Source organism: Acanthisitta chloris, unplaced genomic scaffold (assembly GCF_000695815.1).
Source record: "Acanthisitta chloris isolate BGI_N310 unplaced genomic scaffold, ASM69581v1 scaffold14439, whole genome shotgun sequence".
Lineage (NCBI taxonomy): Eukaryota > Metazoa > Chordata > Aves > Passeriformes > Acanthisittidae > Acanthisitta > Acanthisitta chloris.
The window spans coordinates 276-16596 of record NW_008692069.1 but is presented as its reverse complement, the minus strand read 5'-3'; the positions used below and the strand labels follow the sequence as shown (position 1 = coordinate 16596).

The window sequence follows — 16321 nt, the reverse complement described above, 5'->3', positions numbered from 1 at the left end:
CAGCCATCCCTGAGAGACCCCAGGCACTCCCAACAGGATCTCCCCCTCCATCAACGCCCACACCACGGACAATGATGGCTGAAGCACTGCCTGGCACCAAGGCTGAGTGAGACTCCTGCAGCCCCAGGGAGAGCAGTGCCATCAGCTGCCACTCCACCTGGCTCACGGCTCGCCACCGTGATGCTGCGAGCAGTGAGCTGTGAGCCACACTGGGGCTTGGACCCCAACACGGGGACCCCAGTGATTCACCAGCCCCATGTCCACTCACCTCAGCTCTTCAATCTCCCGGATGTAGTTCTGAATAAGGGCGCCAATGGCTTCGTTACCATCACCTGGAGGGGCAGAGGCACAGGTGGGTCAAGGCAGACATGGGCTGTACCTGGCCCAGTTGCACTGCCTGGGCTGACCCACCCCAGCATACACTAGAGCCCAGCCTCACCTGCCTTGGCCAGCATCAGGTTGGCCTCCTGGCTCATGAGGTAGGTGACCCTGCTGTTGATGGCGTCAATGGCCTCCTGCATGGCCTTCACCCGCATGCGCAGGGCACTGTTTTCCTTCTGCAGCATGGCATTCTCGCGGAACAGGTCACTGTAGCCCTCGGCACCATCCTCCCCCATGACTCGCTTGCCCTGTCGGGATAGGAGGGGAGCCCCCGAGTGCAGGATGAGCTGGGACATGGAGACTTACCACTGCATTCCTGAGGGCATCCCAGGGACACGACGGAAACAAACTTAAGGACCAGGAAGGCCTGAGACGAACAGGCAGAGGGGGAGAGATGCTTCAGGGCTTCTCCCTGCCTTAGCAACCCCAAAACTTGCCCTGCTTGTGGCAGGCAGGAGACAAGACTCCGTCTCTTAAGCCTCCTGAACCCTCAAAGCAGTTACCCCTATCCATAGGGGCATGGAGTGGGAGGCAGGACAGTCCACCCCATTAAACCTGCCCCAATTCAAACACAAGCAGAGGGCATTCTGCACCTGCCCTTGCCTCCTCGCCAGGTTTGCTCCATCAGCTGGGTTTGCTTGGCATGGAGTTAACTCTCCTCACAGCAGCTTGTTTGGACCTGTGTTGAGCACAGCACTGATCCCACAGGGATGATACAGCTCCTGCTGAGCAGGACTTGCACAGCACCAAGGGCTGTCCTGCCCTCTCACCCTGCCCCACCAGTACAAGGAGCTTGGGGGGACACAGCCAGGACAACTGCCCCCACTGACCACAGGGACATCCTGGACCATAGAATGTCACGCTTAGCGTATAAAGCCGGGGGAAGGAAGAAAAAGGCAGGGGACATCTAAAGTGTCTTCCCAAGCCCCCATTGCACACGACAGAGCTGGGCTCTCCTGGGGATGGCTGAACACCTGCCTGTAACGGGACATGGGGAATGAGTTCCCTGGTTTGCTTTACATATTAAACTGTCTGTATCTCAACCCACAAGTTTTCTGACTGTTACTCTTCTGATTCTCTCCCCCCTCCCACTGGTGGGGCAGTGAGTGAGCAGCACTGTGAGGCTCTGTCACCAGCCAGGGTTCCCCTGGGCCACTCACCGCCTTGTACTCCATCAGCTCCATCTGCAGCCGGGCGATCTCGGCCCGCAGGGCACTGAGCTGCTGGCTTGTCTTGTCCTGGTTCACTACCACCTTGTTCTTGATGTTGCGAGCCCGGTTGGCATACTTGAGCGTGTTCAGGGTCTCCATGAAATCCCGGTCAGATGGGCTCACACAGGCAATCATGATGGTTTGGCTTGGGAACGGAAGGGCAGGGTGAAAGACAGTTCCCTCCACCCTACAGCAAATCAGCAGCTAGAAACCCAGGTCCCAGCACAGGCCACGTGTCCCCAGACACCTGTCCTGCATGGGGATCCATCCTGGGCCCTTCTGTGTTTTATAACTGTCCTAGGTTACAATGTGTTTCCAATGTAGGGTGTAACCAATAGTATGTATTCTGTCATCATCTTCACAAGCTGTTAAAGCAGGTGGGGCAGTGTTCCTTATCTCCTACCATGACTCATCCCTGATGGCTCCCTCAGGAAGCTATCTCAGTTTAATGGGCTGTCAAGGACCCACCCCATGACCCATAGAATTACATCTTCCCCATGTAAGATGCTTCACCCCAGTGGGAGGAGCCAAGCATTCCCACCTGGATATAATCTGGGGGTTGGACCAGCACAAGGAGCCCTTACCTACTGGATTCCCAGAGGACAAGAGCTACCACAAGAGCTACCTGATGAAGATCAGATCTACAGGATCTCTGCTTCAACAGACTCTTCACTCCAGGAGGACTGCAACCACCATTTAATCGGACTCCTACCAACACCCTGACTGACAGGGAGTCAGGTTGCTTTCTGACTCTGTCAGTGGTTTCTTTTTGTACTGTTGCATTTTTTTTGGTTTTCCCTATTAAATTCTATTTCTGACTTGGAGTCTCTCACTGGTTTGCTTTCAAACCAGCACAATAACCAAGGTATAAACTGGGTTCATCCATCCCAGAGCCAGAGCACCCACAGGACCACCTGAGCAACACATCACACAGTACTGAGCAAAGGCAGCCCCCACCAGCCAGCCCACCTGTACTGGGATTGCCCAAAGAGAAGGGGCTTTTTGGAGAAGAGACAGGGAATTCAATCCATTCCATTCTGGGCAACACCACCTGCCAAGTCCCAGATCTGCAAGGGCTAATTCTGTCAAAGCTGCTAATTGTGCCTGGGATTGATGAGTCTTTACAGGTCTTTACATGTGCAAAGTCGTGCCTGGAAGAAGGCATTCCCTCCCCATCAAGCGGCCACTGGAGCCCTGAAACAGCTCCTCCATGGCTGCATAGCCCCTTGGTCCCATCTGCAGGGCGAGAGCCCCGCAGCCCTCACCTGGGACCCCCTTACCTGTTGCCCCCGAGGGAATCCTGCAGCAGGCGGGTGAGCTTGGAGTCACGGTAGGGCACATGCACGACTTTCTTGCTCTGGTCTCCGAGGGCACTAATGACGTTCCCCAAGGCCAGCTACCAACAAAAAGGGAAGCCCCTCAAAATTCAGCCCTGGCTGAGCATACAGCTGCCACATAGCCAGCACATCAGGCCTGGGGCATGTGCTGTGGCACAGAATTGGGGTGCACGAAATGGAGGTGTGCGGCTATCCTTGCCAGTTTCAGCACTCGCACCCCTTCCCTGGTATGTGCCTCTCTCCCATCCTGCACTGAGAAGCAGCATTGAGTCCTGGAGTGATTTTTTAAAGTTCAAATTATCAGACCTCACCCTTTTGGGCACTTGCACCCATGTACCCTTCCCACAGCTCTGCTCTCAGCAGCAAAGTTGAGTTCTCGCCACTGGCACTGTGCAGGATGCCCTCAGGGCTGGGTTAGCACAAACCCCAGCCAAGAGAGCAGCACCCCAACAGCACAGAGCAGCTCTGAGCAGGACCCAGAAACCTCACAGGCTCTCCCAGGCAGGCCCTGAGTCTCCACTCCCACTGCCCACCAGGGCCGTACCAGCCCGCAGTTGATGGAGATCCCCTCCTTCGCCCTCTCGCCGGTTGCACCTGTCCGCTTCAGCCTCTCTGAGCCAGCCAGGTCCACGAAGTGAAACTTGGCTGTGAGGGTCTCATACTCAGTGGTGGGCTGGGATCCATCCAGGAGGCCAGTCACCTCTCCGTTCACCTGCAGCCAGGGACACAAGAAGGGTCACCAACCCAGACCCAGAGTGGGCAGAAGTTCCCTTGGCTGGATTCAGATGTCACCCTCCACATTCAGCCCCTTGGAGATGGGGACAAGATCCCAACAGCAGCTTGCTTTGAACCATCCCTACCTTGGATGAGCTCACCCTCAGCTCCCATTAAATCCCAATGCTGGCCATGACTGGAACAGACAAATCCCCACTTCTCCTTGCCAGACTTCAAACCCTCTCCACTTCCCAAAGGACCTGCATGCATTGCCTGGGCATGGGACCCAGGAACAGCCTTGCCACAAGGCAGAAGAACGTCTCACCAGCTCTGGGCGGGTACACACTCTCATCTGGCACAGGTGAATGGTGAAGATGGCATGGGACCGGGAGCTCTGCACGTTCATCTGGGTGCTGGCGGTGGTGCGGGAAAGAGCTCCCTGTTTTAGGCACTGGATCAGCTACAATGACACAGGGCAGGGAAGGACACCTTGAAGGACCCTTCTAGGGTGTCAGGACAGACTGAGCTCTCCCATCACCCTCCTGGGACAGTTCCCCCTTGCCAGGCTGTCCCCACATAGCACATCCCTGGCTGGTGGCACCCAGTTGCCACCCCTGCCCTGTGCCTGCCCCATCCCACACCCACCTCATCCTGCGAGCTGATGAGGCGCGACGTGACCCCCGTGGTGTAGATGCTCCCGCTGGCATCCTCGTGGATTTTGATGTTGGATTTGCGGTGGCGTGCATCAGGGTCACGGGTGCTGTCAAACAGGTCCAGGATCTCCTCATTGTAGAGCTGCACAGGGCAGCAGTGGGCACGGGGTAAGCTGAGGCTGCTCGAGCCCAGCATGGTGGGGCTGGCAGAAGCTGACCCCTGGCACCCTGCTGGCACACGTGCTGTAGCTGGTGGTGTGCTTACATGTGTGTGCAAGGCTGAGCAGGGGAGCTGGTGTGTATGCAAGTGTAAGGAGAGGACATACAAGTCTGTGCATGCAGAGAGGAGATGATGCACAGAATCGTGGAATCCTTCAAGCTGAAAAAGACCTCTAAGATCATTGAGTCCAACCACTTACCTACCACTGCCAAGGTCACCACTAAACTTTGTCCCCAACTGCCACACCCCCATGTTTTTTTAGCACTCCCAGGGATGGTGACACCACTGCTCTGGGCAGCCTGTGCCAGGGCTTGACAACACTTTCAGTTAAGAAATTTTCCATAATATCCAAACTAAACCTTTCCTGGCACAACTTGAGGCTGTTTCCTTGTCCTGTCACTTGTTCCCTGGGAGCTGAGCCCAACCCCCACCCGGCTGCACCTCCTGTCAGGGAGTTGTAGAGAGCAAGAAGATCCCACCTGAGCCTTCTTTTCTCCAGGCTGAGTCCGCACAGCCTCCTCAGCCACTTATCAGACTTGTGCTCTAGACCCTTCCCCAGCTCCATCCCCTTCTCTGGACATGCTCCAACACCTCAATGCCCCTCTTGTCACCCAGGATTTGAGGTGCCTCACCAGTGTCACATGCCAGCTCATGTTCAGCCACTGCTGACCAGCATCCCCAGGGCCCTTCCCACCAGCTTTCCAGCCACTCTGCCCTGAGCCTGGAGTGCTCTGAGTTGCCCTTGCAGACACCAGCTGGGATAGGATGCTGTGCTTGTTTTGGCTGGGTTGGAGTTAATTTCTTCTCAGTAGGTGGTACAGTGCTGTGTTTGGATTCAGAATGAGAATAATTTCGATAACACACTGATGTTTTGGTTTCTGCTAGGTCGTGTTTATCTCAAATCAAGGACATTTTCTTTCTTACGTTTCATGCTCTGCCAGTGGCTGGGGTTAAACCATGACAGACGCCCAGTGGAAGGTGCATGTGTGCACACCTGTGCATAGGTGTGCATCCATGCACCTGTCTGCCCCACAAAGCTCTGAGCTGCAGTCTGGCTTGGTACCCACTACCCAGTCTTGTCCTGTCCCTGGCCCACACGAGCAGCTCTGCAGGAACAGGACATTCAGAGTCCTGCCCCCAGGGTCTGAGCAGACACCCAGGAGCTACACATGGCCCTGACCTTCCTGGCTCACCTGGGGAGCCCCAGGCCACACGAGCCGGTGGAGCCCCACTCCCATCACAGCTCTCTGAGGTCACATCTGCCAGGTGGAAAGAGGACAAGGGGGATCAGAGAGTGCTGGACAAGTGTGGCCCCAGAGCTGACAGAGGATGTCCCCATCCATATCTTGACCCTGCAGCATCCTCTCTTGCCCTGAGGCAGACGGATGTCCGTCCGTCCGTGCCTCTGCTACCATCGCTCAGTGTCACCCTCGCACACCCACGTCCCGATGCCGAGCACAGGGTCACCCGATGAACGCAGGCTCCTGGCCAGAGAACGGATCAGGCTAATCCGTCCCTGGCTGCCCCAGGTGCAACCAGGCTCACTGAGGGTTTAACCCTGCTTCCAGAGACCGCTCCCAGGAGCACAGTCACAGGGCAGGAACAAATCCTGTGCCCCTGCTGGGACAGTGAGATTGGTGACCAGTGCCTGATGCAGCCACATGCCCCGGCTGGCACAGCAGAGCCATTATCACCACCAAACCCTTCCTGGGTCACCTGGATGAGGGTGGCTGCAGGACAGGGCACAGCAGCTCAAGAGCTGTGGGTTCAAGGTCTGTACTGTCAGGGTGGACCAGTGAGCAAAGCCTTCAACAGGCTCTAATAGCCTTGGTCACTGGGCCGCCAGGCAGCAGGTTTTGTCTCCCCACCTGTAACAGAGCCCTTGGAGAGCCTTCCAGCCATGCCAACTGGAAGTTACCCCCCACCCTGGGGCTGTCAGTGTCAGTGTCCCCATTAAGCAGCTTTGAAACACAGCAGAGGAATCTTTGATCGCACCTCCCACCGCCGCAGCCACCAGACAAACATCTGAGGCTGAGAGCCAAACCGACTGGAGTCAGAGGTGATGGAGAAAGGCAGGAAATGCCCATGGCAGCTGTGCAACCCTATGCAGGGCCACTGCTCTGTCACCTCCAGGTCTGCCTCTTGGTCTGCAGAGATACTTCCTAGGATGGCCTGGGACAGAGGCAGCACAAGCATTCCCCCCGTTGCTCATCCTTCACATGTTCCAACCCCAGCAAACAGGTCACCCAGCTCCTGGGGCAGTGTCGGGTCTACCCAAACTGAGAGGGAGAAACTGAGGCAGGAAGACTATAACTGGGCAGCAGAAGATCTCTGGACAGCAGATATGGGGGTCTGAGAGTGAAGAGAAAATATGCCATATAGGGTAAGGGGACACATTGAGGTATCTGACCCTACAGCCCAGGAAAGGCAGAGCTATGTCCCAGCCCCACCAGGGAGAAAGCCTGACAGGGTTCATCCCCTAGGAATTCAGAACAGGCAGGAAATTGTCCCTATTTCCATCCCAGCCCACAGGATCCTCAGAACAGAGGCCCACGAGCCGAGCACAATTGGGAAGGCAGCCAGGAGCTTGAGAGGCCAAGTGATGGGAAGAGAAGGACACAACAGCACCGTGGGAGCTAACAGGGGCTCTGCAGATGCAGGGCTAATTGGGAAGGATTTCTCCAGCAAGGAGGTGACTTTGGGCATTGCTTCCCCTCTCCAGACCATCAACATCTGGAGACACCCAGATATGATGGCCAACAAAGCCACCTGAAGGCCAGGCCACAGCATGGGGCCTCTCCCTGCCTGTCTCCTCTGGGTGCACCCCAGGCCAGGCCCCTAACCAGATGAAATTTGCTCAGGAGCTCAGATATGCTCAACAGTACTCTGTACTTTCTCACTGGGGCCTTAAATCAGTTCCCACTCACACCTCTTTGCTCTTTCACCATAGAAGCACCCCCCAGGGAAACTGCTGCTGACACATGAGGTCCATGGGCTTCCTGGGACAAACTTATCTAGGGAATGAAGCAGTAAACAGAAGAGGCTTTTGAAACAGAGAGGCCAGAGCAGAGGTGGGAGGGTATGAAATGGAACTTTCTCCGGCCAAAGATGCAACAAAGGACATGGGAAATAGCATAGCCCTTCCTCAAGCCCTGACAAGAGCAGCACTTTCTTCTCTTGCTGTTTCACTGGGAACACTGGTCCAGACCCAGGGCAGCAGGTATTCTGTTACTGCTGACCTCAAACAGAGATAAGACAGCCGAGACACCCTGAATCTCCAGGAGACCAAGCCATAAGCCCCTTCCCCACGTGGGGAGCTCTCTCCACTCAGTTTGTAGCCATCACGAGTTCAATAACGTCCAGGTGCTTCAAGTCTCCACTGTCCTGGCACATATTCCCCACACCTGCTGTGGGGTCCAACTCTGTCAGGGAGCCATCAGGACATGAAGGACTCAAGGAGTACAAGGCATGGGAATGGAGCAAGTACAGGGCAGGGCCACGGTGTCCCTCAGACCTCTCAACACCCACCTCCAGGAACTGGGCGCTGACTTTGAACTCAGGTGCCGCCACCCCTCGGCTCTCGGCCGTGCGCTTGCGCTCCTCGATGCCGCTGAAGAGGTGGCCAATGGCCCGTGGGATGATGCCCTGCTCCTCCTCGGAGATGCTCATGTCGAAGCCAGTGCCCATTGTGTACGTCTTCCCTGCGCCGGTCTGTGCAGAGACAGTGAGGGGGGAGCTGGCTGGGCCCTCCCAGACTCAGCTCTGTCCAATGCACCCCACAATTTCCACCTGCCACTTCAGGCTCCCCAAATGCTCCTTCTGAGCCACTCTGATCCTCACCACTACACTGACTCCCACGCTCCCACCCCAGCCCTGCTGTCCTCTCCTCCCATCCAAGGCCACCCTCTGCTCCAGTTCTCACCCAGCCAGAGACAACTCCACATCCAGGAACCCACAGCCCCCAACCCCTCCTTAACCTCTGCAGGTGTCCTCTCAGCATCCCCAGTGCTGCTGGAAAGCCCAGTGCCCAGGCCAGAGCCCTCAGAGCAGGGCCCGTACCTGCCCGTATGCCAGCACGGTGGCATTATAGCCCTCGAAGCAGCCCTCAATCAGCTTCCCCACACACGTGGTGTAGATCCGCTCCTGCCACGTGTCCAGGTCAAAGACAAAGTCATAGGTGAAGGCCTTGTCCTTCCCCAGCAGCACCTGGGGCTCGCCGGGTGTCACTGAGGTACAGATGTGACATCCCTCTATCTTCTCTTTGGGCAGCTGGGGACGGATCCTGTGGGAAGAGAAGCAGGCTGAGGGCAGCCTTGCAGCTCACCCCAGCTGGGGACACCAGCCTGGTCCTGAGGATGCAAGCACAGCCTATACTCTGTGCCAACACACCCTGGGCTGCGTCCAGTCCAGCACAGCAGCTGGATAAGGGAGGGAACAGTCCCCCACTGCTCTGCACTGCTGTGGCCTCACCATGAGGGCTGTGTGCAATCTCAGACACAATATAAAAAGGACATAAAGGTATTATTGAGTCTCCAAAAGAAGGACATGAGGACAGCGAAGGGCCTAGAGGGGCCATATAAGGAGCAGCTGAGGGCACTTGGTTTGGTCAGCCTGGAGAAGAGGAGACTGAAGTCAGACCTCATCAAGGTCTGCAGCTTCCTCATGACGGGCAGCAGAGGGGCAGCACTGATCTCTGCTCTCAGTGACAGGACCAGAGGGAATGGCATGAAGCTGTGTCAGGTGAGGTTTAGGCTGGATATTAGGAAAAGGTTCTTCCCTCAGAGGGCGTTAGGCCACTGGAACACCTGCCCCAAGCCCCAAGCCCGACAAAGCTCAAAAAGCATTTGGACAACACCCTCAGGCACATGGTGGGATTCTTGGAGCTGTCCTGTGCAGGGCCAGGAATTTGAGTTGATGATCTCTACGGGTCCTTTCCAGTTCAGGACATTCCATGACCCATGCTGCAACCATGGCTGCTGCAGGCAATACCTCTGCCTGTGACATGGAGAAAACAGGGCAAGAGATGCTTCAGCTCCTGCACCCAGCCACAACCCTGACCTGTTTGCAGCTGAGAACAGAGGCTAGCACATCCCAGCGATGCCACCAGCCAGCTCCATGGCTGCAATGACAGGCAGGGCTGGGCACCATGGCACAGAGCTGGTAGCAACATGCAGCCTGCACCTAGAACCGTCCCAGACCACCAGCCCAGGCCTGGCAGCCTCTCAGGCTGCGCTGGCTTATGCTCTGTGATGCCCTGGGCAGGCAGTGAGCTCTGGCCTGCAAGCAGACATGGATCAATACACTGAAGCAGCCCCGCCAGGGGCCAAGGCACGGGCAGGCAGTTGGGCTGCAACACAGCCCCACTGGCTCCTGAGGCAGTCAGATCAAACTGCAGCTACAAAGGCTTGAAGTGCAAAATGCAAAAACAAGGCGAGACAGCCCCAGCACCAAACCCACCATGTGAACCAAGGCACCACCCAACCCAACAGCTGTCCCCAGCCAGGGACCTGCTGATGGGATGGGGACAGGGGAGGCTGCGCTGGGCTCCTGCAGAGAGCATGACCCACTTTCTGCATCCCACCCACTGTACTCCATACCCCAGAAACGTGGGAACAGAGCGGCAGGACCCACAGCAGCTCTGCCTGTCAGTGGCTGCATGGGCTGCAGGAAGCTGGGGGCTCCCAGGGGACTCATGGAGAAAGAGGGAGTTTGGAGCCAAGTGCCATGCAAACAGGTCTCATTAGTGCTAATGACTGCACATCTCCTTTCCCCGGGTGCTCCATAAACACAGCTATTAATTCCTCGGAACCACATCCCTGGCAAGCCACAACGCGACCAGAGCAGCCGCTGTGTAGACTGGGACTCAGAAGTGTGGAATCTCTTGAGCGGAAGGCACCCACAAGGATCACTGAGTCCAACTCCTGCCCTGCATAGGACACCCCAACAATCCCATCACATGCTTGAGAGCACTGGCCAAACACTCCTTGAGCTATCAGGCTTGGGGCTGTGATCACTGCCCAGGGGAGTGGTTCCAGTGCCCAAACACCCTCTGGGGGATCAACCTTGGCCTAATATTCAGCCTAGACCTCCCTGACACAGCTTCATGCATGAGCTCCTCACCTGCCCACCCAGTGGCAAGCAAAGCCCAGGAGGGTCAAAGCCCTGGGCTGTGTCTGGGGGCACAGGGCAGCAAGCACGAGCACCCCCTCATCCCGTGCAGCAGATGCGTGGGAACAGTTCCGCACCTCTGTGGGTATATTTAGCTCAGCAGCCACAACAAAAAGCAGTTTCTGATGTGCTCAGCCCCAGACTCCTGCCTGTCGCATTCCCAAGGTCCCACCCTCCTCCAGGAAAATGATTCCCAACTTTAATTACTTTTCATCCAAGATGATGTGTTTTCCCATCCCCACCCTAGACTACCCTCTAAAACCTCCAGTCCAACATCTAACACAAATGCTGCTGGTTGCTCCAGCTGTGAATACCTCATTCATCCTCCCCAGGCTTTGGTCGCCTTACACTTTATTATCTCCCTCTCCTTTTCAGTGCCAATATTGCTCTCTCCCCTTTTACTCTGCTCTTGTGAGACCCCACCTGGGATACTGTGTGCAGCTCTGGTGCCCTCAATGTAGGAAGGACATGTTGGAGCAAGTCCAGAGGAGGCCACGAAATTGCTAAGAGGACTGGAGCATCTCCCCTAGGAGGACAGGCTGAGGAAGTTGGGGCTATTCAGCCTGGAGAAGAGAAGACTGTGTGGAGACCACATTGCAACTTTTCAATACCTGAAGGGCCTACAGGGGAGCCTGAGAGGGACTCTTCGTTAGGAACTGCAATGATAGAACAAGGGGTAATGGATTCAAACTGAAGGAGGGGAAGTTTAGGTTAGATATTAGAAAAAGGTTTTTTGCTACAAGGGTGGTGAGACACTGGAACAGGTTGCTCAGGGACATGGTAGCTGCCCCAACCCTGGCAGTGCTCAAGACCAGGCTGGATGAGGCCTTGTGCAACCTGATCTAGTGAGGAGGTGTCCCTGCCCATGGCAGGGAGGGCTGGGACGCGATGATCTGTAAGGTCCATTCCAACCCTTAAATTCTATGATTCTAGACAGGAGCAGGGACAGCAGCCCCAGGGAATAGGCAGAGGAACAAACTGGACCTGCCGTATGAGCTCCCCACTCCCTGCAAGGGATTAAATACCTGCATGGGGCAGAGCTGGAAGAGGATGAGCAGCAGAGCTGGAGGGCTATGCAGACATGAATTTTCCACAGGCCACTTGGGAACCCACCTCAACCTGGCCATGCTGGGCTGTTCCAGTGTCCACACCCCAACACTGACGTCTGCCCCACTCCCACTCCCCAAACCTCACTGCCCAGCCAGCTCCAAGCACCCAAGGGATCCATACCTCACCCTGGCTCTCACAGTCAGGGGACCTGCGAGGGCTGGAGGGGCCCAGGTGCTCCCTCAATGTGCTCCCCTGTGCCATCCTGTCCTGTCTCCCCAATGTGACTGGAGAAGGGAAGCCCTCAAGAAGGTTCTGCTCTCCAGGCAATCGGCCAAGCATCACTCAGGAATGTCCCTGGAAGCTGCTGACAGTTGGTGGGTGAATACTATGCATCCCACTATGAGAGCAGAACTGGAGGAGTAGGAGGGCAAGAATGGGCACCAGCAGCCAAAACACATGTGGGAAAGCACAGGGACACCATCCAGGATCATGGGGGACCACGAGGACACATCACAGAGGGTTTCTCTAGGACAGTGCAGCTGCTCCTCCTGCTCCCCAGTATCCAACTGTCCGAGATGTCCCACACTAAGCGGGTCCCATCCCTGCCCTCCCAGGAAGCACATCACCATGCCAGGCACTGGGCAACACAAGACTCTGGTCAGGCCAGGCAGGTGTTCATATCCAGTTCAAGTCATGCCCAGGCACCTCGATACTTTCTCCAAACATAGAAACATGGAATTGTTTTGACTGAAAAAGCCCTCTAAGGTCATTGAGTCCAACCACTTACCTACCACTGCCAAGTTCATCACTAAACCACATCCCCAGGTGCCACATCCAGACACCTTTTAAATCCCTTCAGGAATGATGAGGGACTGTACCACCGGCCTCTGCAGCCAGTACCAGGGCTTGACAACACTTTCAATTAAGAAATTTTCTGTAATATCCAAACTAAACCTTCCCTGGCACAACTTGAGGCTGTTTCCTCATCCTATCATTTGTTCCCTGGGAGCTGAGCCCAACTCCCACCCGACTGCACCTCCTGTCAGGGAATTGTAGAGAGTGAAAAGGTCCCTCTGAGCCTCCTTTTCTCCAGGCTGAGCCTACACAACTCCCTTAGCCACTCCTCAATACACTTGTGCTCCAGACCCTTCCCCAGCTCCATCTCTTTCTCTGGACACACTCAGCCCCTCAATGTCTTTCATGTCAGGAGGGGCCCAGAACTGAATGAAGGATTTGAGGTGCAGCTTCACCTGTGCCCAGCACAGAGGGATGGTTGCTGAGCTGATCCTGGTGGCACACCATGGCTGGTACAAGCCAGGTGCCATTGGCCTTCTTGCCTACTGGGGCACAATGCCAGTTCATGTTCAGCTGCTGCCAACCAGCACCCCCAGGGCCTCTCCTGCTGTCTGCTTTCCAGCCAAACATGACATAAGCACCTGCAGAGCCAGCCTGGGCTCTCCCCTGTTCTCAACCTCTCCAAATGAAGCTGGGGCAGGTTGTGGACTTGCTATGTTCTGCTTCAGTTTCCCTGCTCTGCAACAGAAATGAGCAATTTTGGTGGCCATAAGGTCATCATCTGAGCACATTCTAGCACTCCTTGGCCCTACCTCTACCTAAAAAGATCCTGGCAACATCCTTTCTGTCCATGGGTCCACAAGAACTGGGTGTGATGCTGTCAGGGCCCAATCTGTGAACAATGGAGCTACTCACTCACCTGCATTTGGACACAGCCAGTCAACCAGCTGTGTACCTCGTCATGGGCCACCAGCCAGGACAGCTTGTGCCAACCACCTGAACTCACTGCAGAACCAAACACACCAGGGTGCCCTGGCCCAAAGGGGTGAGACACCCACTAAGAGCCCTGCTGCCCCTGAAAGTCCATGACACAGGCTCATGTGTTTGTGGCTAAGGAGCAGCCCAAATTAACCAGTGCTTCACCAGTGGGGTGCTGTGCTGCCACCCCCCAGCTCAGCAGAAGCCATCTGAGCCCCAGCTTCCCCAGCAGACTGTGCCCAGCCAGCCCCACACTGGCACTGGTGACTGCTCCTGCCCAAAGCCGCATGGAGAGGACACGGGCAGTCCTGGGGCCAGCAGGATGCTCGGTGCCAGCCCCATCTCTCTCCTGCCCATATGGATAAAGAGGCCTCAGCACAGGCAATACCCCAGGGAGAAGAGAGCCAGCAGCACTGCAGCAGCACTGACCACCACTCCTCTCCACTCCCCACTCAGCTCCCTGAGAAAAGACAGTGACAAGGGATGGAGCACCAGGACAGAGCTGCCCAGTCCCAGCCGAGTGCTCCTGCCAAGCAAACCTGCCTGCTTCCCAGCCACCCGGCACAGCAGGTGGGAGGTGCATGGATGAACAGACAGACAGAGGTGCAGGCAGGGGTGGAGAACATCCCCCCCCAGCTGGCAGCCGCTCACTGGGGCGATGATGGGCAGCACAGCACGAGCCCGATCAAGCATCAGCATCCAAACGCGGCAGCACAAGCCGCATGCGTGTCAGGAGAGCCGCACGGGGACACAAAGGGAACCTCGGCTGGAGCCTCTCCATCACTCCCCTTCCAGTCCCCGCCGGGCTGGCAGGCTCTGAAAGCGCCGTCTCCACGGCTGAGCTGCCAGGGAGACCGAGCATCTGGGAGGAAGGGGGGAACGAGTCCTGCACCCCGAGGGGCAGGAGCTTCGGCAGGCACAAAGGGCGAGTTGTTCCACAGCACTGCCCTATGCCAGGCTTGGCCGGGAGGGAGCGGAGAGGGGCTGGGAGCCAAGCACCGGCTGAGCACCGGGAGGCAGCTCCACAGGCAGGGTCAACTTGGGGGTCCCCGACCCCAGCAGAAGCAGCATCCCAGCCAAAGACCTGCCCATCCCAGCATCTCAAACCCTGCAAGAGGCGAGGGAATGGGGCTGACCAGGCACAGCCAATGTCTCCATGTCAGGGCTGCACACACTACAGACACCGCCAGCCTCCTGTACTCTGAAGGAAGGCTGTCTCCTTGCACAGGAGTTCAGTTTGGCTGATATGGACTGCTGGGTTCACGTCTCCTCACCTAACTGCCTCAGCTTCCCCGCTTCCAGCCCAGTGGTATGGCAGACCCAAGGGACTTGAAGCATCCTTTGGCCCCCAGCACTTTGCCAAAGCCATGTCAGCACACTCCCACAGCCCTCCTGCCCATGGCCAGAGCCATGACACCCCCTCACTCCACACTGCCTGCACCCATGGCCAGGCACAAGTCAAGCTCCCCCCAGGCTGCACCATCCTGCACAGCTGCCTCAGGGCAGGGCAGCCATCCTGTCCCACTCGGCCATTCCACTCAGCACAACCCACAGCAGAGGGTGGGCAGAGGGACCCAGCCTCTCGCAGACCCAGCTTCACCTACATCACACAGGGGCTGTTCCAGCTCCCGGGGAGCCCAAGCACATACACCCCCCAACATTTCCCAGCACTGGCAGGGGGCTGCAGGGCAGCCTCTCACAGACTAGGGGGTTACTGGGAGCTCCCCTCCCACTGAGATCCCTCTGCAAGGGAGGAAGGCTGCCTGCAGACCCTACAAGGAGCTGTTCATCTCCTCTCTCGAGGAGGTTGCCCTACCAGGCAGGGCTGGTTTCCCAGGGAGCAGAGCCAGGGAGTGACGGGTGAAAGAGTTCCACAGGATTTTTCCTGTCTGTGCCAGGCCCCGGAGCCTCAGAGCCACTTCCTCTTGTCCACCTCATCTTCAGAGTGGCATAGCTGCCCACTGAGATGCTGATGCGAGGATCGACACTGCCCCTGCCCAACCATGGGCATTGGCCACCATGGGTTGGCAGAAGCTGAGGCTGGCAGACTCCACAAGCAGCTCAGCCTGGATCTGTGGATGAGCCTGCCAGGACAGGAGGGCTGGGCAAGCCCCAGCAGCACCTGCTTTCTCTCCCCACATCACCTGCATTCATTCTGCTCCCATCCCCACTCCCCACAGCACGTGTGTTCACCCTACTCCCATCCCCACATCACCCTGCTCCCCACATCACCTGCATTCGCTCCATTTCCTCTCCCCACATGACCTTGTGTTCACCATGCTTCCATCCCCACATCACCTGTGCTCGCCCTGTGCCCATCCCTACTCTCCCATGGCCCCATACCCACTTCCCATGTCACCAGCCCACTCCAGCCTCCCCAGCATCAGAGCTGCAGAAGCACTCACCCAGCTGCAGAAGCTGGAAGAGCTCCTCTTCCAGCCTCACTGTCCCCTCTGCTTCGCTCTCCTCTGCCCCAAACCTGCTCTCCATGCTCTGCTCCTGTCCTGTGATCCCACCAAGCTGCTCAGGGCAGCCAGGAGGAGCAGCTCTCACATCCTCCCATGCTCCCTTCAGGACATCTCATGGGTCAAGGACACCCCAGGCATCACAGACCCAAAAAGCAAGGTGGTGTGTGGCACGTAAGATGCAGAGTAGCAGTGTAAGGGGCACTCAGCCTGGCTAAGCAGCTCCTCAGTGCAGGATCAGAGCAAAATGCTCCAGGTTTTCCCACATCTCCAGGCCAGCACTACAAGCATCAATGGGGCTGCCCACCCTCACCAGCAGCTCCTCAGGCCCAGATCCCATGGGGGATCT

General features: G+C 56.9%; 1 protein-coding gene across 1 annotated transcript in view; it reads right to left on the bottom strand.

Annotated features, from left to right (window-relative positions):
- The window catches only part of LOC103809657 (kinesin-like protein KIF21B), a gene marked incomplete at both ends in the record, with an annotated part of 9908 nt that extends 1110 nt beyond the window's left edge, over positions 1-8798 (bottom strand). The window contains 9 exons of the mRNA XM_009082512.1: positions 269-332; positions 440-629; positions 1542-1737; positions 2873-2988; positions 3474-3641; positions 3969-4103; positions 4289-4438; positions 8045-8227; positions 8576-8798. Of these exons, the coding sequence (XP_009080760.1) occupies positions 269-332; positions 440-629; positions 1542-1737; positions 2873-2988; positions 3474-3641; positions 3969-4103; positions 4289-4438; positions 8045-8227; positions 8576-8798 (1425 nt within the window). The remainder of the gene's footprint in view (positions 1-268; positions 333-439; positions 630-1541; positions 1738-2872; positions 2989-3473; positions 3642-3968; positions 4104-4288; positions 4439-8044; positions 8228-8575) is intronic.
- Positions 8799-16321: the final 7523 nt, after the last annotated feature.